Genomic DNA, 25,705 nt, shown 5'->3' with positions numbered 1-25,705 from the left:
ATCCCTCTAATCATATGATAAATCACAAACCCGTAACACCCTAACTAACAAAAAAAAAAGTGATTTGTATTATTACTATTATTATTATTATTATAGAAAAGGTGGACCATACTCCAAGTTCATCCACCTATGAAGCTTTATATGCCATTCAATCCAAAAATTACTAGTAATCTTATCGCAAAGATGCTCGAATGATCTTATAATTTGTTAATGTCATTCTTCTTTTACTTTTGAGCTTAATAAAGAAATAAAATTTATTTAACACATTTAAATTAAGACAAATGATAGTATATCGCCGAGGGAGGTGGCCTAGCGGTCTTGGTGTGAACGCGGGAGCACCAGGTCCCATGTCCAAGTCCCAATGGGTGAACTGTGGGATTCTGTTTGCAACTAGCCCTTCTAGCTCTCTCGTGGGACTAGGGTGAGGTCTGTGGTCACCTCCGACTACAATTAGTAACTATGGCTTAATCCAAGATTCTCTAGCGAGAGGTGCCCTTATGGTCATGCTTAGGGGGGTGAATCACAATAGTCGCCCCTGTCCCCCCTTTTGTTTAGCGAAAAAAGACAAATGACAGTATTAGGATTTTAACATAGTTACAACACATAAAATGGCCAAAATATTCCATTAAGTGAGCTATCTAATCTCTTTAAAACTTCATCATATTATTAAATGAGCTACTCTAACCTGTGCCCTTGGAACACTCCTTATCAGATCCAATTAACAATACAACTAACTAATGCACGAGAATAAAAATACTTAACAAATTAACAATACTAGTTGGCGGTGAAGAGTATCTAGAGGGAGCAACTCATCCAAATGTGAGCTTTGGAAGACTTATAATAAGATAACACTCAATCAATTGAAGTGGTATCGGTATAGTGCTAGCATAAACTTCTCTGAAACTTATGAAAAAACTCATAAATACCAAAAAAATATAGAAAACATGAGTTCCCATGGGTTTTCTTTCATACATTTGGAGTGGTGTTGTATGGTCTTTATATAAAGTTAGTTTCTAATCACCTCCATCTTGATTTTCTGCATTTATAATTATTGAAGTCATGGTATAATGGACATGATGACAATGATGGAAGGCAAGAATCTCGAGATTCATACTCATATTTAAAGATGATGGGTTTGTGTAGTGTAGATCATGCCGTTTGGTTTAAAAGATCACTCCTTTCCATTTGGAGGTATCGTTCTTCCATGGTCCATAGTCATCCTCCCCAAGGTTGGAAGGTTATTGCTGGAGTTTGTTGGATGAAAAAGAACGAATGAACTTAGACAAAGAGAATTTTGTAGCTGAACTAAGGTACTTATATGAACGATTCACATCACTACTAACTAACAATTCAAAACCATAATTGGCTCAACTAAAAAGTGTCTTGTCATCAAATAAGGTACTTAAATTCGAATCTCATTATACAGCGAATGCTAGGAGTTTCAAATCCTATAAACCAAAAAAAAAAAAAAAAAAGGCCAAAATGTTGTTCCATTCTGATAAGTTTGCATGAATTTTGATTTTTTATTTTATTTTTTTGTCTCTTGACCTTTAAAAGGTTAATTGTTGTCTGAAATTATCAAACATTATACTTTTTGCCATTTTGTCAATTCTCATTAACTTTTAATTTGGGTCTAGAGAGGTGACACTATTTTTCCAATATTAAAGAATTTGATAGGTTATTACCGTACACCTCTAGTGCGATGGTCACTCCACAAGTATAAGTACTTGTGGGTGTGAGGAGTAATGGCCGAAACTTAAGTCTCCAAAAGAGCTAGAGTAGAATTATATCTTGTAAAAAAAAAAAAATTGATAGGTTTGATGTGAGCTATTACATTTAAAAAGAGGAAAAAAAAATTGATACACATGAGGTGAACTAGTAACAAAATTCAAATTCACAATATAAAATATATTTTTAAAAATTAGGGATGATAAAAAAAACATTTTTCAATAGTTTCTCAAAAAAAATAATCTTAAAATTTTAAGGACAAAGGTACAACCGGAAAACATGATAATATTTTCCAAGGCTTCAAGCACAAAAAAATAATTTTTTTTTAAAAAAATATTAAAAAAAAAAAACAAAGAATACAAATAAATATTATGGACAAAAACAATATTAAAAGGAAAAAGAAAAAGAAAAAGAAAGGTTTTTTGCGTTTCAGTCCAGACTTCAGTCTCGCCATCTCTCCAAACTCCTTAACCTTGGTTCTCTCTCTCTTTGAAATCGGGGGCAATGTCAGAGAGCAACAAGTCAATTGGATGGGGATATTTTCCTGATGAGATTCTTGCCCATATTTTCACTTTCCTACCTATCAAATCCATTATCATCTGTACCTCTGTCTCAAAAACCTGGAAATCCCTAATCCAAAACCCAACTTTCATTTCCACCCATCTCCACCACTCCCACAACAAAAACCAATACCTCTTCCTCCTCTTAAGCCTCTCACGGAATGACAAACAAGTCTACACATTGCATAAAGAAGACGATCCTGATTTCATTGTATACACCAGCTTTGAATCCCCTTTCCATGCTCCTCAGCACCCCCATCACGGAACATACAATGCCCGCGGTACTTGTAACGGCCTGATATGCCTCTCCAATCACGCTAAGGGAATCTTTCTCTGGAACCCTTGTGTGAGAAAGTTTCTCCAACTTCCTTATCCCAATGTCACCGTCGACACACACGGTGCGTCCTGCTCGTCTTTTGGGTTTGGATTTGATCCAAAAACTAACGATTATAAAGTGGTCAGGATTCGCTCCATATTGGGTAGTCCTTCGAACTTTGTAAAGTCTCGACCCGTGGTCGATGTTTACTCACTCTTCGCTGGTGAATGGAGAATGCTTAGTACTTCTGCTTCTCTGCCTCCTATGTGCGCTATAATTAGTTCTGTGCCACCGGCATTTGCCAATGGGGCACTGCATTGGATTGCTTTCACTAATGATAACAAACCGTTTGCTTTGGTGTTCGATTTGGGGGACGAGGTCTTCCGCCAAATTCTGCTGCCGGAACTTCCAGGGCAGGTGATCTGGACTCGTCTTTCTGCATATGGAAATTCCATTGCTGGGTTTCAAATAACGGTAGGGATTGATCAGATGCCTCAGATCAATATATATATAATGAAAGAGTATGGTGTTGCATCGTCATGGACACCATTTTTTACTGCTGATTTTGATTTCGGAGAGGCCATTGTAAGGCCAATAGGTTTTAGGAGGAATGGGGATGCTTTATTCGTATTTGGTGAAGGAAAACTTGTCTCTTGGAATCCTGAGAGCAAAGAGTTTAAGTATCTTAGGATGATTGGAGGTCACGGTACTTTTATTGATTCTTACATTGAGAGTCTAGTTTTGCTTGACAAGGCCGCCAACGTTGCAGTAACATACTAACGAGAATAGGTAAGATTGTAAGATGCATTTCATGTTTACTTTTTTAATGGTTTTTCATTTTGTTCTTTATATATACTTGGCATTGATGATATCATACATTAGATATGAATATGACACTGTTTTATAAATTCTCGTTATTGTTGATTCATTACCTTAATCAAGTGACTTTATCTTTACAATAAATAGCTTATCAAGGTTGTGGTCATTGTCGGTTATGCTGAGGTGATAGTTGAGTCCATAGCATATAAACTTAAAATTGTTTGTCCTCAATTCAAATTTTGTTTAATGTAATATTTTATTACTTAAAAAAGAAAGTGGTCAGCGTTGCTTGTCAACTTTGAGCAAGCTTATTGATCAAGCCAAGTTCATGTTTCCTGCCACTTGTAATCTAGAAAGTATAGATAGATGTGCTCAAGGTTGTGGTCACTCTCTGATAAATTAGTAAAATACTGTAAATATTGTTTGGATTTTGCACTTTTGGTAAATCTTGTAAGTTGTTATGAATAATATAGTGCTTAAATTTTCTGATTTTTTGATCCTTGCTAACAAGGGCACTTCCAACACTGACCGTGTAAGTTTATGGAACTTCCTTTTCTAGTGCTCTCATCAAGGGTCTTGGTGTGAATTATTGCTTAAGCATAAAATTAGTTTGGTTTTGTTATCACTTACCACAAACTTAGCTATTGGGGACTAGCATTTGGCCTTAGGTGAACTGGATTCTTGTTACTAGTACTTGTGGCTCAAGTGCCGTTTTGATGAAGTTTTCATCATCATATGGAATTTGGGGGAAAACTGAGGGTAATTGGCGATATCAAGCTCTCAGATATTCTTTGTTTGTGCATTGACTAAAGAAAGAAATTGGGATTTTGCTATCCTCATATGAGACTTGGTTCATAAAGCTCGGGTGATGCTGTTATGGTTACCAGTTCAGGCAATTCAACTGATTTATATGATCAATCTTATAACCAGGAAGTTCCTCATGAATGTGATAAGTTGTGTCAATTTCTGTTTGCACTTTGCTTAAATTTTTCTTTGTGGTAGACTTACAAGTTTTGTAGCTAGTGGCAAATAACTTAATTTCACTTGATGCTAATTAGTTGCTAGGGGACCAAAGAGGACACATAACACTTCTACCTATTTGCCTACTTGCTGATTACTTCACTTGTTTGAACACCTAATTGGTTCCCATTTGGAAGATTATGCTTTTAAGTTTTAAAGCATCTGTATACTCGTGCTCTTGGGCATGAGTATAAATTGCTTAACGCATTAGGGGTGAATGCCCCTTGATTACTCAAAAATTTGTTCTGGTGGGTGGGGTCAATTGCTTCTAGGTTTTACTACTTAGAGGCAAGTCCAAAGGGCTCTTCTTTAAAAAGTTCCTTATGTTGTGGAAAAAAGGAATTAGCAGAATTTTGCCTCTTCCTAAATCATTTGAGCAGTCTAGTTGAAAATGTATGATTATTTCATCAACAATATAAAGGGACTTTATGTCTTTTATTTTGATGTCGGAGTTTTCTTTCTTTTCCTTTCCCTTTAAATCTTTAGTTTACATTAGTGTCAAATTTTGAAGACAAAGTAGGATTTGTGAATGTTTGAGTCTTTGTGCATGTTTGTTTGTGCTATCACTTCCAATCTACATCTTAGTGTTTTATATCAAATAGAATGCTTGATGTATATATATAAAATTCTGATTTTTGTTTTTGAACTCACTTTCTTTGTGGAGGCTGCCAAACTTTGCTGTGAGGATTAAGATTTTCTGTTCAGTGTCATTACTCTTATTCACTCTTTATTCTTTCAATGATTTCTATTAACTTATAAGATGGTATACAAAAGACCATTTCATGAATTCCCATACACATTCTTCTATCTTCTAGTTAAAAAGTTAGCATTCAGTCAAGACCTTCAAGTTCATGGAATTTTTTTTCCAAATAACATTAAATATAAAAAAATTTAGTTAGTTGTCACGTTGGAAAATAATGTTGGAAACTAGCATTTCAAGTGTCTAAAACTCGAGTTCTAAGATAAAAATCAAGTTTTTAAGTCTCGATTTGTAAGGGGTGTTGGCTGATGTGGATCAAAATCCACGTGGAACTCGAGTTTCACTGTTGTTCTTCGTCCTCAGCTCCTTCGTTATGGGTTTCTTCATCTTCCTAGGTTTCTTCATCTACTGGGTTTCTTCATCTTCGTCAGATCGTTTTTCCTTCTTCTTCTTCGTTCTTTGACGGCAGATCTGAAGACCAGATCGTGCCTCTTCAAATCGTTTCTTCGTTCTTCAGATCAGACCGTGCCTCTTCAAATCGTCTCTTCGTTCTTCCTCTTCAGATCAGATTGTGCCTCTTCAGCCTCTTCAAATCATTCTTCCTCTGTACTTCTTCAAATCTGATGTTCTTCAAGTACAAAATCAAGTCTTTAAGACTCGAGATCTATGTGGCATCATACTCCCAGCTCACTAAGTGGAAATCAAGTCTTTAACCCTCGAGTTTTAGATTGAAATCGACTCTCTCAAACTCGAGATGCTAGTTTGTTACATTATTTCAAACACATCTTAACTTACGATATATTTCCTCCTCACTGTGCTAGTCTGTACATTCCCTCCAAGTTCATGCCTGTATAACTTGTGGGGACTGCTTCTTAGTTTTTGGTGTCAGCCATGGTTTTGTTAAAGGGATATTGGTTTGTGATAAAAAATAATTTTTTTTTAAAAAAATATTAAAAAAAAAAAACAAAGAATACAAATAAATATTATGGACAAAAACAATATTAAAAGGAAAAAGAAAAAGAAAAAGAAAGGTTTTTTGCGTTTCAGTCCAGACTTCAGTCTCGCCATCTCTCCAAACTCCTTAACCTTGGTTCTCTCTCTCTTTGAAATCGGGGGCAATGTCAGAGAGCAACAAGTCAATTGGATGGGGATATTTTCCTGATGAGATTCTTGCCCATATTTTCACTTTCCTACCTATCAAATCCATTATCATCTGTACCTCTGTCTCAAAAACCTGGAAATCCCTAATCCAAAACCCAACTTTCATTTCCACCCATCTCCACCACTCCCACAACAAAAACCAATACCTCTTCCTCCTCTTAAGCCTCTCACGGAATGACAAACAAGTCTACACATTGCATAAAGAAGACGATCCTGATTTCATTGTATACACCAGCTTTGAATCCCCTTTCCATGCTCCTCAGCACCCCCATCACGGAACATACAATGCCCGCGGTACTTGTAACGGCCTGATATGCCTCTCCAATCACGCTAAGGGAATCTTTCTCTGGAACCCTTGTGTGAGAAAGTTTCTCCAACTTCCTTATCCCAATGTCACCGTCGACACACACGGTGCGTCCTGCTCGTCTTTTGGGTTTGGATTTGATCCAAAAACTAACGATTATAAAGTGGTCAGGATTCGCTCCATATTGGGTAGTCCTTCGAACTTTGTAAAGTCTCGACCCGTGGTCGATGTTTACTCACTCTTCGCTGGTGAATGGAGAATGCTTAGTACTTCTGCTTCTCTGCCTCCTATGTGCGCTATAATTAGTTCTGTGCCACCGGCATTTGCCAATGGGGCACTGCATTGGATTGCTTTCACTAATGATAACAAACCGTTTGCTTTGGTGTTCGATTTGGGGGACGAGGTCTTCCGCCAAATTCTGCTGCCGGAACTTCCAGGGCAGGTGATCTGGACTCGTCTTTCTGCATATGGAAATTCCATTGCTGGGTTTCAAATAACGGTAGGGATTGATCAGATGCCTCAGATCAATATATATATAATGAAAGAGTATGGTGTTGCATCGTCATGGACACCATTTTTTACTGCTGATTTTGATTTCGGAGAGGCCATTGTAAGGCCAATAGGTTTTAGGAGGAATGGGGATGCTTTATTCGTATTTGGTGAAGGAAAACTTGTCTCTTGGAATCCTGAGAGCAAAGAGTTTAAGTATCTTAGGATGATTGGAGGTCACGGTACTTTTATTGATTCTTACATTGAGAGTCTAGTTTTGCTTGACAAGGCCGCCAACGTTGCAGTAACATACTAACGAGAATAGGTAAGATTGTAAGATGCATTTCATGTTTACTTTTTTAATGGTTTTTCATTTTGTTCTTTATATATACTTGGCATTGATGATATCATACATTAGATATGAATATGACACTGTTTTATAAATTCTCGTTATTGTTGATTCATTACCTTAATCAAGTGACTTTATCTTTACAATAAATAGCTTATCAAGGTTGTGGTCATTGTCGGTTATGCTGAGGTGATAGTTGAGTCCATAGCATATAAACTTAAAATTGTTTGTCCTCAATTCAAATTTTGTTTAATGTAATATTTTATTACTTAAAAAAGAAAGTGGTCAGCGTTGCTTGTCAACTTTGAGCAAGCTTATTGATCAAGCCAAGTTCATGTTTCCTGCCACTTGTAATCTAGAAAGTATAGATAGATGTGCTCAAGGTTGTGGTCACTCTCTGATAAATTAGTAAAATACTGTAAATATTGTTTGGATTTTGCACTTTTGGTAAATCTTGTAAGTTGTTATGAATAATATAGTGCTTAAATTTTCTGATTTTTTGATCCTTGCTAACAAGGGCACTTCCAACACTGACCGTGTAAGTTTATGGAACTTCCTTTTCTAGTGCTCTCATCAAGGGTCTTGGTGTGAATTATTGCTTAAGCATAAAATTAGTTTGGTTTTGTTATCACTTACCACAAACTTAGCTATTGGGGACTAGCATTTGGCCTTAGGTGAACTGGATTCTTGTTACTAGTACTTGTGGCTCAAGTGCCGTTTTGATGAAGTTTTCATCATCATATGGAATTTGGGGGAAAACTGAGGGTAATTGGCGATATCAAGCTCTCAGATATTCTTTGTTTGTGCATTGACTAAAGAAAGAAATTGGGATTTTGCTATCCTCATATGAGACTTGGTTCATAAAGCTCGGGTGATGCTGTTATGGTTACCAGTTCAGGCAATTCAACTGATTTATATGATCAATCTTATAACCAGGAAGTTCCTCATGAATGTGATAAGTTGTGTCAATTTCTGTTTGCACTTTGCTTAAATTTTTCTTTGTGGTAGACTTACAAGTTTTGTAGCTAGTGGCAAATAACTTAATTTCACTTGATGCTAATTAGTTGCTAGGGGACCAAAGAGGACACATAACACTTCTACCTATTTGCCTACTTGCTGATTACTTCACTTGTTTGAACACCTAATTGGTTCCCATTTGGAAGATTATGCTTTTAAGTTTTAAAGCATCTGTATACTCGTGCTCTTGGGCATGAGTATAAATTGCTTAACGCATTAGGGGTGAATGCCCCTTGATTACTCAAAAATTTGTTCTGGTGGGTGGGGTCAATTGCTTCTAGGTTTTACTACTTAGAGGCAAGTCCAAAGGGCTCTTCTTTAAAAAGTTCCTTATGTTGTGGAAAAAAGGAATTAGCAGAATTTTGCCTCTTCCTAAATCATTTGAGCAGTCTAGTTGAAAATGTATGATTATTTCATCAACAATATAAAGGGACTTTATGTCTTTTATTTTGATGTCGGAGTTTTCTTTCTTTTCCTTTCCCTTTAAATCTTTAGTTTACATTAGTGTCAAATTTTGAAGACAAAGTAGGATTTGTGAATGTTTGAGTCTTTGTGCATGTTTGTTTGTGCTATCACTTCCAATCTACATCTTAGTGTTTTATATCAAATAGAATGCTTGATGTATATATATAAAATTCTGATTTTTGTTTTTGAACTCACTTTCTTTGTGGAGGCTGCCAAACTTTGCTGTGAGGATTAAGATTTTCTGTTCAGTGTCATTACTCTTATTCACTCTTTATTCTTTCAATGATTTCTATTAACTTATAAGATGGTATACAAAAGACCATTTCATGAATTCCCATACACATTCTTCTATCTTCTAGTTAAAAAGTTAGCATTCAGTCAAGACCTTCAAGTTCATGGAATTTTTTTTCCAAATAACATTAAATATAAAAAAATTTAGTTAGTTGTCACGTTGGAAAATAATGTTGGAAACTAGCATTTCAAGTGTCTAAAACTCGAGTTCTAAGATAAAAATCAAGTTTTTAAGTCTCGATTTGTAAGGGGTGTTGGCTGATGTGGATCAAAATCCACGTGGAACTCGAGTTTCACTGTTGTTCTTCGTCCTCAGCTCCTTCGTTATGGGTTTCTTCATCTTCCTAGGTTTCTTCATCTACTGGGTTTCTTCATCTTCGTCAGATCGTTTTTCCTTCTTCTTCTTCGTTCTTTGACGGCAGATCTGAAGACCAGATCGTGCCTCTTCAAATCGTTTCTTCGTTCTTCAGATCAGACCGTGCCTCTTCAAATCGTCTCTTCGTTCTTCCTCTTCAGATCAGATTGTGCCTCTTCAGCCTCTTCAAATCATTCTTCCTCTGTACTTCTTCAAATCTGATGTTCTTCAAGTACAAAATCAAGTCTTTAAGACTCGAGATCTATGTGGCATCATACTCCCAGCTCACTAAGTGGAAATCAAGTCTTTAACCCTCGAGTTTTAGATTGAAATCGACTCTCTCAAACTCGAGATGCTAGTTTGTTACATTATTTCAAACACATCTTAACTTACGATATATTTCCTCCTCACTGTGCTAGTCTGTACATTCCCTCCAAGTTCATGCCTGTATAACTTGTGGGGACTGCTTCTTAGTTTTTGGTGTCAGCCATGGTTTTGTTAAAGGGATATTGGTTTGTGATAATTTGTTGTAAGCACGACTTGGTTCAAAAAATTAGATAGACTAAGAAGGTGAAAACTGGAAAGTTGGTTTGTAGCTTTTAAAGTTGATATGAATAGAGCTTATGATTGACTTAGCTAGGACTTCATTTTGGCTGTGCTGGAAAAATTGAATTGTAGTTGTCATTAAATCAACTTGATTTAGCAGTGCATCTGTACAGTTTCTTATCGGATTCCATTGAATGGTTCACTGGTTAAAATTCTTTTCCCTCAATGTGGCTTAAGGTAAGGGGTCCGCTTTCACCTTTGTCCTTTGCCTCTGGCCTTATTGGAGTGACATTTTCGAGGTACTATTAAAGGAGTATGGATTGCAAGAAATCTGGACCCAATTTCTCATCTCATGTTTGCAGATGATTGCATTGTTTTTGTGAGGCACTAATGATATGCAAGATAATGTTTGAAAAGTTAGTGGTACTGTGACCTTTCTAGAAAGATTGTAATTTTGACAAATTTGAGGTGTTTTTCAGTCCTAACACTCCTGAGCAGGGTATAAACCCTGTGTTAGCTCTTTTTAAGGTGAAAAAAGTTGATGGACTTGGTAAGTATTTGGGTCTAGCTTAGATATGGGTCAGAAATAGGCATCATTTCCTGATTTTTTTTTTCTTTTTCATTTTGTTCTTTATATAGACTTGGTATTGATCAAACATTAGATCTGAACCTATAATGTTTGATATGGCACTATTCTATAAATTCTTATTATTGTTGATTGATTAATTTAGTTAAGTGGCTTTATCTCTAGGATAAGTAGCTTATCCAGTTTGTGGTTGCTGCTGTCGGTTATAGTGAGGTGATAGAGGACTACGTAGCATGTATACATGAAATTGTTTATCTTCATTTCAAAATTTCTTTAATGTAGTCATTTATTAATGATATTAAAAAAGTGGTCAGTGTTGTCTGTCAACTTTCATCAATCTTATTTATCAGGTTAAGTACATGTTTCCTGCCACTTATATATAGAAAGATGTGCTCGACTGTTTCTTTGCTAGCAATTTTATGGTGACCTCTTTTACCTTCATGTTTTCACACACATACTAAATGTTTCTTATTGTATTATTTATTTAAATTTTTTCTCATTTTGTCAACTGTAATCTATTCTGTTTATGCTAAATATTTTGGCCAAGAGCCTTATAGTTTACTGTTATTTCTTAATATTTCCAATGGAAACATTCATAGTTTAAATCCCCCTCTCCCATTATAGTTATTAAATTATCAAAAATGGCTTTTCTTGTACATTTTAAATATTCTATTGCCTTATATGCTTATCTTCCTACCAAAAAAACATTCCCATAAATGTTCGATGAGAAAGAAGCTCACCAGCCAGTATTGCTTGATTTGGGGGTTAAGAAATAAGAATTGAAAATGACATTGAACTGTTTGTACTCCTCTTCTGGAACTATTTTGCTATATTTCCTTAGCATGATTTGCATATTTTTTAGACCCAGTTAGTTATGCTTAGAGTAGATGTATTGTTTTGTTGGCTTCATTTCATTCCATTGTTTTTCTTTCTCTCTTAATACTAGTGATTGGGTTAGTATTTTCTATTACACAATGCACAAAGTAGAAGCAAAGGAGTCTTTGATTAATGGCTTGGACTTTTAATGATTTCTGGACACATGTTGATTCTCAAACATTACGACCCTCATCATGAAGAGATTATTTAATGGTAAATATTGTAATGCTTTGGCATCGAATCACCCACCTGCACTTCATAAAATATTTACTCTAAAGTGATGATTTGTGAGTCATTCTACGATGACTGGAATGAGAGTGGATAAAAGAATATTATTATGGATTATGGATACTGTTTACTTTTCGAAAGTGCGGGGGGTTGGCTCTGATGATAAGGTTTGTGGGAAGCCAGCAAGAAGTAGATGTTTTGAGGCTAGAGGTTTTTATCATTTTTTCTACCCTCCTACCTGCTCTTTCCCTTGGAGGTTGGTGTGGCAATCGAAAGTTCCTCAAAGGGTGGCTTTCATTTCATGGTCAGCTTCTTTAGAAAGATTCTTACAACTGATATCCTTTGCAAAAAGGGTATTATTATTCTTGATTGGTGTTACATGTATAAGTGGTGTGAGAAGTTGGTAGATCATCTTCTGCTTCATTGCCCTATAGCTTTTGAGGTGTGGTCCTTGGCGTTGTGTTTGTTTGGACTTTAGTGAGTTATGCCTCTTAAGGTAATTGAGTTGTTCGAGTCTTGGCAAGGTAAATTGCAGGCGATATTGCAATATAGATTTTTCGAGACTTGTGCCGCATTGTTTGATGTGGTGTATTTGGAGTGAAAGGAATGCTAGATGCTTTGAGGGATGCAAACGATCATTGATAGAGATTAATTCCTTTTTCTTACATACTCTCCTTAATTGGAGTGTGGCTCTGTTGCATTTTTCTTTTTCTTTTTTTCCTTTCTTGTTTTGTTTGATAATTGTAATCTTGGTTCTTGATTTTTGCCCCCACAATACATCCTGATTGTGCTCAGGTTGGCTATTTTTTATTAATAAAAATTTTCTTTAACTATAAAAAAAAAAATGTTATTATGGATTAATTTCATTGGTGTTTGCCAGTCAACTGAATCTAAACAGTCTCTGCTTTGATCATTAACAGAATTGGATAATAGCAACTTCAGAGTTTGGAGGGAGAATAGAAAATAGAGGAGTATTTTTCTTTTTACCCCCTCCTTTCTTTGTGTTGCTACTGCAACTTTGGGAAGCAGAATTGCCTCACTGCTTTAAACTTCTTCTTAAAGGGTTTAAAATTCAAATTGAAAGTACACGAGCTGTCTTTCATTTAATCTCAAAGTTCAGGAACCGCAATCATGCTTAATGCGCCCGCCCCCCCCCCAAAAAACATTCTTGTAAACTCTCTCATGAAGCTCTCTGGCCCTCTATCCTATTCTGTCCAAACATGATATATTACAGTTGCTTAAGCCATTCTATTTTAGCTACTTTTTTTTAATAAACTCTTTAACATTTTAAACCAATCTAGTTCCATCTACATATTACCTGTGGGTTTGACACTTTAAACTGAAAACCTGGCTACATAATACCTAGGAGATATCCCAACCCATAGACGAGTGATATACCCTTATTATATTTGTCTATCTCTAGTGAGGAGCCTAGATAGTCACCAAGTTACATAACAGTCTATATATATAAAGCCAAAGTTTGAGAGAAAAGTTAATTAGATTTTAATTATGAGCTAATTTTGTGCCATGTGTTCACTTAAGTTTTTCATTCTTTGCACTGAGTTAATAAATGCAAAATACAAAGAGTCAAATATTAATTAATTATAATAAATAAATAAAATCAAGCATATATCTACTCAATAAAAATTACCATATGTTCTATCTTATAAAAAATTAGAATAAAAATGATTATAAGTAGTATTAAACTTAGGTAGGAATTTGATTAATTAAAAGTATATTTTTATGATAAAAATGTGTTAGTTTTAAAAGCATGTTACAAGCTGGTACTTGGTAATGGACTAAGCATGCCATATAAGATCTCATACCAATCCATCACATGCAATATGTGTTCAATTGCATTCCATGTTTCTACTTGTAGACCTCCAGACATTCTAGGTTTCCGAATAATTATGCATAATGTTTACTTGAAAAATTGCATGTTTAGGCCTTTTCTTAAAAAAAAAAAAAAAAACCATTTATCTAAACCAGATTCATAGTTGAGCTCCAAATCACAATGTTTCTTGATCTTGTGGCTGGGAAACACCAATCTTCTCCTCGAATGACGCAGAATGGGTTTTGAATTCTGTTTCGGAGACTGTTGTGGATGACAATTGGACGAAATATCCCGAAACTAGTGTGTTTTGGTGCACTATTTCGGAATTACGCACCGGATATATATACACACATGTACATAATTTATATATTTATATCTTCATATATCATTATATCTAATTAACCAAAACAAAATTTAAAATATGATATATGTGTTGGAAATACTGGTTTTGCATCTCATACAAAATGCACAGCGGAAGCTACACAAGTATCTTGTTAGAATACCTAGAATTTTAGAAACAAAGAATAGAAAAGTGAACCTTGATGTAGTGAAATTCAAAGCAAAATAAGTTCGAACTTGGAAAGACCTTCAATGTTCACCCCAAATTCCACAGATGTCCAAGATGTGTGGTTTCTCAATCAATTATGTACGCATTTGTTTAAGAGAGAATATGAATGTGTTTTGAGAAAACTATCTTGTTTCTCTTTTAATTGTACGTACGTTTTTAAACTATCAAAGGTAGTTACTTTATTTAATAATTTGGAATAGGTTGGAAATTAGATTTTAGAGATCAGAATTCATTCGAAACATTGGAATAGTATGGAACAACCCAGAATTCAGACCAAAACGGAACAAAGGGGTAAATGCACTAGATTAAGCACCGAAACGACTGGAATGGAATGGAATTTAAAACATAGATGTAGAAAGCTATGCATGTTGAGGTGTTGCAGGTTTAGTTAGCCTTTAAAGACCATAAGTTTGCAATATTGGTACCTCAAGGTAGTTAGCATCTTTTTAGCTTTGTGTTTTCTCATAATTGATAACATGCTAAACAAGGAATCATAAGTTCGTAAGAGTGATTTCAATTTCTAGCGATGAATATTGTGATAATTTATGATTGTTGCATAGCAAGAAATTGTGGCTCAGTTTGTGGTTTTTTCATGTATTTTTCTTGTTATAGATAATGCTAACTTTTGCCTCGACTTTCTTTTACTTTTCCTTCATTTAAATTGTTGTTTCTCTACTACATGACTTTCTTGGTTCGGAAAAGCAACGATAGGCTGTAGGCATAGGAAGCCTTTCCTTATAGACACCCTTCTCATCTCACATCTATGTGGAGAAGGTGGCACTCAATCAAAAATCCGAACACAACTTCCAAAAAATATATCTACCAAGAAGCTAAGCTAACAACTTTATCTTTGTAATTTATAATGCTGAAAATCATTTCATCTTAAAATGTGCTAATGTTCTTAGTTTGTTCTTTAGGCCAAAGTTATCTTTTAGAGGATGGTTAAAGATTTCTTTTAAGCAATTTGAGAAAGTAGGCATTGGTGTTATGAATGAAAATAATACATTGAGTGATCAATTATTGTTGAGGAAGAGATAGCACCCTACAAGTAAGGCACACTGAACACTCAGGTGTGTGTGTGTGTATCTATATATATATATATATAGACAAAACTTAGGTACAGTATCTTAGGTGTTGTTTCTTAGGTTCTCATCTTAAGATTTAGTCATGTAGCTATTTAACTAAAGAAATATATTTCCATCCCATGAGAAAAAATTCACATGGTAGAATATTAAAAAGAGAACCGAACATCATTTAAGTAATGTACTTAAGTCTTGCTATATATATATATATATAGAGAGAGAGAGAGAGAGAGAGAGAGAGAGAGAGAGATACCAATCTTAACCACTAGTTAGGGATGTATCACTTAGAGCATGTTAATGAATGATGCCAACCTTAACTTTTATAGTGATTTTTGGTTGTCTAGTTGGCTTTGGCTTTACTTTCAAATGTTTTGTTTTGGTTGCATAAAACAATTGATGTCATATACTCATATTATATTTATGTTCTTTGTTTCACCATGAATTGTGCATCATTTCAACTCTCTTATTTTCTTTTGGAACACAATGTCTTCTCTTAGTAATTGCCCTTTGTTAAATAGCAATATATTTTCTTATTATATAATTCTTAGCATGGGAATATGCTTTTGGATCATTTACCTTTGCCCCCAACCCCCCTTGGTGAATATGTTTGTGTGGCTTGGAATACTTAATACATAAATCCCCCAAAACCACAAAATATTGGTATAGGTTTTTTATTTATTATATACACTAGTCACTAACCTGTGCGATGCACGGGGAAGCTACTGAGTATATAACATGTGCCACAATATATAATATTATAAGATACATTAGGAAGAAATACAATTCATTGAACAAACCTCCCAAAAAAAAAATCTATAATTAAATAGAAAATTAAATTATTTTAGTAATACAAAACTATTCACTCACTAAAAACCAATTTGAAAACCTTTTTCAAAACCCAAGCTGCCTTCTGATAGAAAACTCCATACCAACGTATAAAGGAAATTTGAACAACAGTTTTAATGAATTTAATTAAGAAAATTTTATTTGTTGAAAGTTGATAGAAGTACAGTTGTAAGTGAGAGTCTTAAAAATTGTTCAAAGTTGTACATAAGCAAATAACCAAATAAACTAACGGTGATTAAGTATGCATTTAGATATAACTTATTTTGCTAAAAATTGAAAACTGAAAACAATAAAAAAAAAATAATTTTTTTTACTGTTTATTATTGTTTGGCACTGTTCATTGGCCTAAATTCACTGTTCATTGCCAATGAATAGTGCATAACATGCTGGTTTAAAAAAAAAAGGGCCCCAAACGCAAATCCAAACTGACCTTAACTGCTAATTATTAAATGTTTGTTAGTGACAAACTTTTTTGGAATCAAATAATTTGTAAACACCACATTTATGAATGTAAAAAGACTAAGAATAAAGTACCATATTTTCTTTTTTCGTTTCTCTTTCTTATTCTTACACCACAGAAGGGTTAAAATAAAAAATGTCGGATTGAGTTTAGGATATTTATGTTCTCAAAAAATTTTTTTTTCATCTGTTCGTAATCATTTGATAAATTACACTAATCTTTTTCATCTGTTTGTAATTGTTAAATTACTAATTATCCCAAAAGTTTAAGCTATTAGGATATCGTAGATTTAATCATTTAACCATATACTTTTAACACTCCCTCTTACGTATGTGCCGAAATTTCCTTTTAATGGGTGAGGCCTAACACATGGTAATCTAAACCGGAGGTAGAATGGAGGAAACTGAGATCGTACTCAAGACTTCCCACTCTGATACCATGTTAAATTACCGATTATCCCAAAAGATTAAGCTATTAGTATAATATGTTAAAACGGTTCACAGATATCTAATGCCATTCATACTAAAATGGATTTAGTCGAAGAGAGAGAAAGAGAGTGACCATCTTGAAGGAGTTGGTGTTTTGAGCAATATTGTTGTCGAGGAAGAGAGTGAAGTGGAGACTGAGGACTTCGAAGTTTAGAAAGAACGGAAATTTCGACTTTGACTCTTTGTTTTCCTCGTCAACAACTTACTCTCCCCTATCCTTCACATGCGTGTCAGATGAATTAGAAAAACCTGTTGCGTCATTCAAAGAATTAGAAGGGTAAGAAGGCTAAAAGTAGTTCTATCCATTCATTGTATTTATTGGTTTGGGTTTAAGATAGGTAAAATTAGATTACTAAATTATAGAATGAGAGAAGGGATCTGACCTTTGGTTTTTGGGCTTGCTTTGACTATTTGCTTGATTCTAAGGGTTTCTGCAAAATGAGCAAAACTTTTATGAAGTTAAAGTCTCAAAATTATTATTGTAGGAAATAAAGTACAGCGAGAGGCAGAGAAAAGGAGAAGTACGTACAAAGATAGGGAGGAGAGAAGTGTTTGTGGTTTTTTTTTTTTAAAGAAGAACTGCTATGAAACCTATAAAAATTAAAACTATCCAGAGCTAGGCAAAATGTTGCGTTAGTTTGCGTTTTTTATTTTTTAGTCGTGTGATATTATTTGTAAAATTTAGAAATCAAAACGTTTCACATCAACAACCAAACGAAAAGGCACCTGTTTATAGTTAATTCTTAAAATGTGTATTCAAAAAGTATTGAATTAAACGGTTAGTTAAAAACGTAAAATCCTGAAAAGTCACAATGTTTGGTATTTTTAAATGTTAATGTGGTTGAAATTTATGTAGCTACTTGGCTGAAATTTGTGTGTGTGTATATATATATATATATAGAATTGTCATATAATACCCAATAAATGGAAGAAGTTACAACAAATAAAGGATGTGAGGAGGTTGTAACATGTTGTGAAATTTTAAAATACTCACAAGTGTACGAACTGTACTGAAGTATAGTTTGAAAAGAACGAGGTCGAATTCACAGGGACTTGAATGAACATAGGAAAATTAATTAAACCTTAACCAAATTAATCCTAATCTAGTTTAATAAAAATTGGTTGTTTTGAAATTAAATAAACTAAGCAAATAATAAAATTAAGCAAAAGATATAAAGCAATAAAAAGATGTAAACAATCAAGGGAAATGAATTAAGATTTTGGAATTCGCCTTATAAGTCATATCAGCATATATTTATGATAATTAATTTTTCCAACTCACTACATGATAATCTAGAAATCAATCTTGCTATCATGGAAAATATCCTCATTAAAATCTTTATTTTAAAAATCAAAAGCATGTTCTTCTTCGCTTCTTAAGTATAAAACCAAATCATCAATTGTATCCGTAGCCAAACAAATCACAAGATATATTTAATTCTAAAAATCAAATCATAACTTGTATTCATTGACAGACCAATCACAAATGATACCCAATTTTATAATCAAGAATTAATAAACCAAGCATTCAATTAATTAAGACAAATCTTAAATCATAAGAAAAACATGATTAAACTCATATCTAAAATCTCATCTTAGTCAATTGATATAAAACAAGAACAATTTAATTCATTAAAAAACAACTATTGTGGGAAAAATCAAATCGCATAAATATTACTAATAATCCTTAACAAGGTTTCATCCTTAACCCTAATTATAAATTTAGCTACTCATGGTAATTGAAATAAAACAAAAGAATAAAATACTAAACATTAAACTAGACAAATAAAATAGAGAAAGAAGTAGTCACAATGCTATCATGGAGAAAAGTTATAGAGAAGCCACATGCAGCACTGCCTCTTGCTCCAATTTTCTGTTTTGCATCACAGCCCTAGCACTAGCCTCCCTGAATTTTGCCCTAAAAAGCCTTTAAATAGATCAAGGAATCCTATTACAAGTTGAATTCCCGTTTGGAGAAAATTCCAAATTTTTAGGCTTCATTTAACCGACGATTTTGGCCCAATTAATGTCAGAATTTGGGCTTTTGGTAAACTACAAAGTTGTAGCCCTTTAAGTTAACTTTCCAACCCAACTTGAATCATCTCGATTGGACATCTGAGCTGAAAGTTATGCTGAAAATATTAACTGATGTGCAGGCTGGAATCCTAATCCGAATTGGACTTGGATTTGGTGCAAATTATATTTCATACACATCAGGACTTCCCCCCAGAAGTTGTTAGACACGATTTCCCAACTAGTTCCAGAAATTTTTTTTAAAAAAAATATACATATATATATATATATATATATATTGTGATTTCCAATCACGAAAGGATGACGGAAACCTGGAAACAACCTAAGACTTTCTATCCCAAGGTAAGAGCTCAAAATACTCAAGATGGGTGGAAGGTTTCAAGCAGTACAAATACAAAAACTCATTCAACGTTATCATATCTTCCTCACAAGCAAACACCCAGATCGACATACAACTTATAATCGTCCTCTAGGCGCTAGGCACAAGTTGACTAGGGGTAATTTGGAAAGTATGAAGAAGTTGCATAACGAACGGGTGGATGGGAAAGCGAAGACCACATAGGAAATCTGCTTCATAAAAGCACACTTCCTCGTGGGTAAAGCTACAAGCTTTTTCGCCAGAGCAGGGCAAACAAATGCAGGTGCCTTTAGGAATTTAAATCTCTTCCTAAACCCATTCAAACGACTCTCTCTCAAGGAACAAGTTTCAGAAAGGGAAATGCAAAGGGGCTGAATAAGAAGACGAAGGCAACTTCAACGTAGTAGTGTCAACCACCTTACCCAAGGATTCAGCGTTTGACAATAACCCTATCTCTAACTCACTTGACCTAACATCACCTTCCTTATACTCTACGGTGGTCATCCTTAAATGGTGTTTAATCAAGGAATGGCGAATCAAGGGATAAAGGGAAAGTAGAATAGGCTTGAGGGTGGTAAAACGGGACACAAACAAACCTACCTAGGGGATGTCGACCAGAAGAATATTTAAGAAAAACTCCTAGTCTGGCAAAGAAAAAAGAAATCGAAGGGCATTCCTAACTAAAGAAATCAAAATCAACCATCAAGTAAGCATGAAGATGGACCTTACTAGGAAAAAGTTTGAAATTCAAAAATCCTCTAAAGCTACAAGCACAGAGAAAATAAGGCAGAGGGAAAGGAAATGGTTTTTTCTAAAAAAGGAGTAACTGAAATTAAGGCGTGCCAAAATTGAGAAAAATTCGCACACGTTGCAAATAGAACAAGGACACGTGTTCTTCATTTGGCAAGGAGGTCAAATCGCATTTATTACAAAAGGGAAAACTTCAAGAAACGAAGAGATACGAACTGTCACCTCCGATCATATTCTAGTTCTCATCCATTACATAGACAAGAATGGAATAAGGGGGCAACTGATGAATATGTGAGTAAATGAGTCGTCCATCAGTATGGACGATTGTAAACACATCCTGATCGTCAGTCGGAAAGACAGAAACCGACACATTAAAGACAGAAATAAACTCCATTACTCTTAAAGATAGGAAACAACAAGAGAGCCAATACAATGGCCTTAATAAGCCGTCTAGGCGTTACAAATCCCTATTCACTGAGAGACTTCACTGCCATTAATGCCATAAACCACTCATGTGCAACGGGCAAACGCATTAACTCAAGGCTAGGCTATATAAAGCCAACAAGCTCAGGTAAAGCGGACCAAAAAAAAAAACATTCAATTATAGAACTTATACTAGAGTTTATCTGACTTAAGCATCAGAGGGTATTTGGTTGGCACAACCCTAGTGTCCTTTATTTTTATCTCTTGTTTTCTTAACAATTATAAAAGCTCATCCATTGGCACTGATAAGGAGCATACTGACGAGGTTGATTCTGAGCTTCATCAATTATTATAGAAAAGGAGGACCATACTCCAAGTTCATCCTCCTATGAAGCTTTATATGCCATTCAATCCAAAAATCACTAGTAATTGTATCGTGGAGATACTCGAATGATATTGTAATTTGGTTAATGTCATTCTTCTTGTACTTTTGAGCTTAATAAAGAAATAAATTTATTTAACACATTTAAATTATGACAAATGACAGTATAATGTCGAGAGAGGTGGCCTAGCGGTCTTGGTGTGAACGCGGGAGCACCAGGTCCCATGTTCGAGTCCCAATGGGTGAACTGTGAGATTCTGCCTGCAACTAGCCCAAACTTCTAGCTCTCTCGTGGGGGTAGGGTGAGGTTTGTGGTCACCCTCGACCACAGTCAGTAGCTATGGCTCAATCCAACATTCTCTAGCAGAGGTGCCCATGTGGTCATGCCTAGGGGGGTGAATCACAATGGTCGCCCTCGTCCCTCTTTTGTTTAGCGAAAAAAGACAAATGACAGTATTATGATTTTAACATAGTTACTATGCATAAAATGGCCAAAATATTCCATTAAGTGAGCTATCTAATCTCTTTAAAACTTCATCATATTATTAAATGAGCTGCTCTAACCTGTGCCCTTAAAACACTCCTCTTTAGATCTAATTAACAATACAACTAACCAATGCACGAGAATAAAAATGCTTAACAAATTAACAATACTAGTTGGCAGTGAAGAGTCTCTAGAGTGAGCAACTCATCCAAATGTGAGCTTTGGAAGACTTGTAAGAAGATAACACTCAATCAAGTAAAGTGGTATCGGTATAGTGCCAGCATAAACTTCTCTGAAACTTACGGCAAAACTCACAAGTACCAAAAAAATATAGAAAACATGAGTTCCCACGGGTTTTCTCTCATACCTTTGGAGTGGTGCTGTATGGTCTTTATATAAAGTTAGTTTCTAATCACCTCCTTCTTGATTTTCTGCATTTATAATTATTGAAGTCATGGTAGGAATCTTGAGATTCAAGTTGGTATTGGAAGATGATGGGTTTGTGTAGTGTAGATCATGCCGTTTGGTTTAAAAGATCACTCCTTTCCATTTGGAGGTATCGTTCTTCCATAGTCCATGGTCGTCCTCCACAAGGTTGTAAAGTTATTGCTGGAGTTTGCAAAATGAAAAAGAACAAATGAACTTAGACAAAGTGAATTTCGTAGCTGAACTATGGTACTTAGATGAACGATTCACATCACTACTAACTAACAATTCAAAACCATAATTGGCTCAACTAAAAAGTATCTTGTCATCAAATAAGGAACTTGAATTCAAGTCTCACTCATACTAAAAAAAAGAAAAAGAAAATTGGTGTCTTTATCTAATTGTAAATGACAATCATTATACAGGAAATGCTAGGAGTTCCAAATCCTATAAACAAAAAAAAGAGGCCAAAATGTTGTTCCATTTTATTAAGTTTGCATGAATATTAGTTTTTTTTTTTTGGTCTCTTGACCTTTAAAAAGTTAATTGTTGCCTTAAATTATTCAAACATTATACTTTTTGCCATTTCGTCAATTCTCGTTAACTTTTATTTTGGGTCTAGCAAGGTGACACTATTTTTCCAATATTAAAGAATCTAATAGGTTTGACATGAGCCATTACACTTAAAAAGAGGGGAAAAAAATGATACACATGAGGTGAACTAGTAACAAAATACAAATTCACAATATAAAATATATTTTTAAAAATTAGGGATGATAAAAAAAACATTTTTCAATAGTTTCTCAAAAAAATAATCTTAAAATTTTAAGGACAAAGTGACAACCGACAAACATGATAATATTTTCCAAGGCTTGAAGCAAAAAAAAAAAAAAAGTTTAAAATCCGATAAAAAAAATAATAATTAAAAAAAAAAAAAAAAAAAAAAAAATACAAATAAATGCTATGGACAAAAGCAATATTAAAATAAAGAAAGAAAGAAAGGTTTTTTGCGTTTCAGTCCAGAGTTCAGTCTCGCCTTCTCTCCACACTGGATTTTTTTATAAAATAACTATAAAATCTAAACAATATTATTAATTAGACAACGTTTCAAACATATTGTATTTTTAACAATTCGACTTCAGAGGAGTCGATTTTACTGTTCATATTGCTTATTTTTGTGCGACGTAGATAAAGAAATCGATTTCATTATACTCATTTTTTATACACAGAAATCGACTTAAGAGAAGTCGATTTCAATGCAAAGAAAACGACTCCAGTGGAGTCGTTTTCTTTGCATTGCAAACTACTTCACTGAAATCAATTTCCCCAAAACCCATCTCCTCCACTGAGAACCCAGCGACAGAAGAATGGGACAGAAGAACCCAGAGATTGAAGACGACTTCAGCGGCAAGCACAACGCTTCGTTCTTCGTTCTGTAAAAAACCCAGTCACCGTCACCGACGAACGACCTCAGGCGCCTGGGTTTCTTGCCGACGAACTCAGGCGCCGATTCTGACCGACGAACCCAGCACACCAAACCCCGACGAACCTGGACACCGACGAGCCTAACACGCTCGGATCGGATCAGTGGAGGAGAAGAACACGCTCGTCGGCGCCTGGGTTCGTCGGCGCCTGGGTTCGGTGTTGCTGGGTTCGTTTTGCTGGGTTCGGTGTTGCTGGGTTCGTTTTGCTGGGTTCGCTGGGTTCCTGTGGGTTTTTTGGCGCATGGTTACGACTGTGGGTTCGTCCGTGGGGGGTATTTTGGACAAAGAAATCGACCACAGAGGAGTCGTTTTCAACACAAAGAAAAACTGAATATAATGGACTCGATTTCTTGACCTACGTGGCACAAAAATATGGAATATGAACAGTAAAATCGACTCCTCTGAAGTTGAATTGTTAGAAATGTAATATGTTTGAAACGTTGCCTAACTAATAATATTGTTTGGGTTTTATAGTTATTTTATAAAAAAATCCCTCCACACTCCTTAACCTTGGTTCTCTCTCTCTTTGAAATCGGGGGCAATGTCAGACAGCAAGAAGTCAATTGGATGGGGATATTTACCTGATGAGATTCTTACCCATATTTTCACTTTCCTACCTATCAAATCCATAATCACCTGTACCTCTGTCTCAAAAACCTGGAAATCCCTAATCCAAAACCCAACTTTCATTTCCACCCATCTCCACCACTCCCACAACAAAAGCCAAAACCTCTTCCTCCTCTTAAACATCTCACGGAATGACAGAGAAGTCTACACATTGCATAAAGAAGACGATGATCCTGATTTCACTGAATACGCCAGCTTTGATTCCCCTTTCCCCCATCACGGAACGTACAATGCCCGCGGTACTTGTAACGGCCTGATATGCCTCTCCTATAGTTTTTCCAATCGCGCTGAGGAAATCTTTCTCTGGAACCCTTGTGTGAGAAAGTTTCTCCAACTTCCTTATCCCGATGCCACCGTCGACACACATGGTACGTCCCGCACATCTTTTGGGTTTGGATTTGATCCAAAAACTAACGATTATAAAGTAGTCAGGATTCTCTACATATTGGGTAGTCCTTCGGACTTTGTAAAGTCTCGGTCCGTGGTCGAGGTTTACTCACTCTTCGCTGGTGAATGAAGAATGCTTAGTGCTTCTGCTTCTCTGCCTCCTATGTGCGCTATAATTAGTTCTTTGCCACCGGCATTTGCCAATGGGGCATTGCATTGGATTGCTTTAACTAATGATAACAAGCAGTTTGCTTTGGTGTTCGATTTGGGGGACGAGGTCTTCCGCCAAATTCTGCTGCCGGAATTTCCAGGGCAGGAGATCTGGACTTGTCTTTCTGTATATGGAAATTCCATTGCTGGGTTTCTAATTACGGTAGGGATTGATCAGATGCTTTGGATCAATATATGGGTAATGAAAGAGTATGGTGTTGCATCGTCATGGACTCCATTTTTTACTGCTGATTTTAATTTCAGAGTATGGCCAATACGTTTTAGGAGGAATGGGGATGCTGTATTCGTATTAGGTGAAGGAAAACTTGTCTGTTGGAATCCTGAGAGCAAAGAGTTCAAGGATCTTAGGATGATTGGAGATCACTATCCTTTTATTGATTCTTACATTGAGAGTCTAGTTTTGCTTGACAAGGCTGCCAACGGTGCAGTTACATACTAACGAGAATAGGTAAGATGCATTTCATGTTTATTTTTTTAATGGTTTTTCATTTTGTTCTTTATATATACTTGGCATTGATAATATCGTACATCAGATATGAATATGACACTGTTTTATAAATCCTCATTATAGTTGATTCATTACCTTAATCAAGTGACTTTGTCTTTACAATAAATAGCTTATCAATGTTGTGGTCATTGTCGGTTAAATTGAGGTGATAGTTGAGTCCGTAGCATATATACTTAAAATTGTTTGCCCTCAATTCAAATTTTGTTTAATTTAATATTTAATTACTTAAAAAAGAAAGTGGTCAGCGTTGCTTATCAACTTTGAGCAAGCTTATTGATCAAGCCAAGTTCATGTTTCCTGCCACTTGTAATCTACAAAGTATAGATAGATGTGCTCAATTGTTTCTTTGCTGACAATTTTATGGCGGCCTCTTTTAATTCCTTGTTTTTGCACTTATACCAAAATGTTCTTCATGTTCTCCTTGTATTATTTATTCAAAAAGTTTCTCATTTTGTCAAATGTAATCTTTTTAATCTAAAGATTTTGCTTGTACATTTTAATTCTTCTATTGCCTTAAATGCCT

General features: G+C 35.1%; 2 protein-coding genes and 1 long non-coding RNA gene across 3 annotated transcripts; all 3 read left to right on the top strand.

The window, feature by feature from the left end:
- Nucleotides 1-2,232: 2,232 nt before the first annotated feature.
- Nucleotides 2,233-3,384, top strand: LOC112004824 (F-box protein CPR1). The gene has a single exon (XM_065777587.1). It carries the CDS (start codon nucleotides 2,233-2,235, stop codon nucleotides 3,382-3,384), a length of 1,152 nt encoding a protein of 383 aa, XP_065633659.1.
- A 2,877-nt stretch (nucleotides 3,385-6,261) lies between these two features.
- On the top strand, nucleotides 6,262-7,413 carry LOC112004811 (F-box protein CPR1). The gene has a single exon (XM_024037038.2). It carries the CDS (start codon nucleotides 6,262-6,264, stop codon nucleotides 7,411-7,413), a length of 1,152 nt encoding a protein of 383 aa, XP_023892806.1.
- A 16,530-nt stretch (nucleotides 7,414-23,943) lies between these two features.
- LOC112004810 (uncharacterized) lies at nucleotides 23,944-25,231 on the top strand. The gene is made up of 2 exons (XR_010630509.1): nucleotides 23,944-24,816; nucleotides 24,918-25,231. It is a non-coding gene; the product is annotated as an uncharacterized LOC112004810 (long non-coding RNA).
- The last annotated feature ends 474 nt before the right edge of the window (nucleotides 25,232-25,705 follow it).

This window comes from Quercus suber, unplaced genomic scaffold (genome assembly GCF_002906115.3).
Source record: "Quercus suber isolate HL8 unplaced genomic scaffold, Cork oak 2.0 scaffold_160, whole genome shotgun sequence".
Taxonomy (NCBI): domain Eukaryota; kingdom Viridiplantae; phylum Streptophyta; class Magnoliopsida; order Fagales; family Fagaceae; genus Quercus; species Quercus suber.
This window is presented reverse-complemented; position numbering and strand designations above follow the sequence as displayed.

Excerpts from the sequence above, each read along its gene's own strand:
- LOC112004824 (XM_065777587.1), top strand. The coding sequence starts at position 2,233 with ATGTCAGAGAGCAACAAGTCAATTGGATGGGGATATTTTCCTGATGAG.
- LOC112004811 (XM_024037038.2), top strand. The coding sequence starts at position 6,262 with ATGTCAGAGAGCAACAAGTCAATTGGATGGGGATATTTTCCTGATGAG.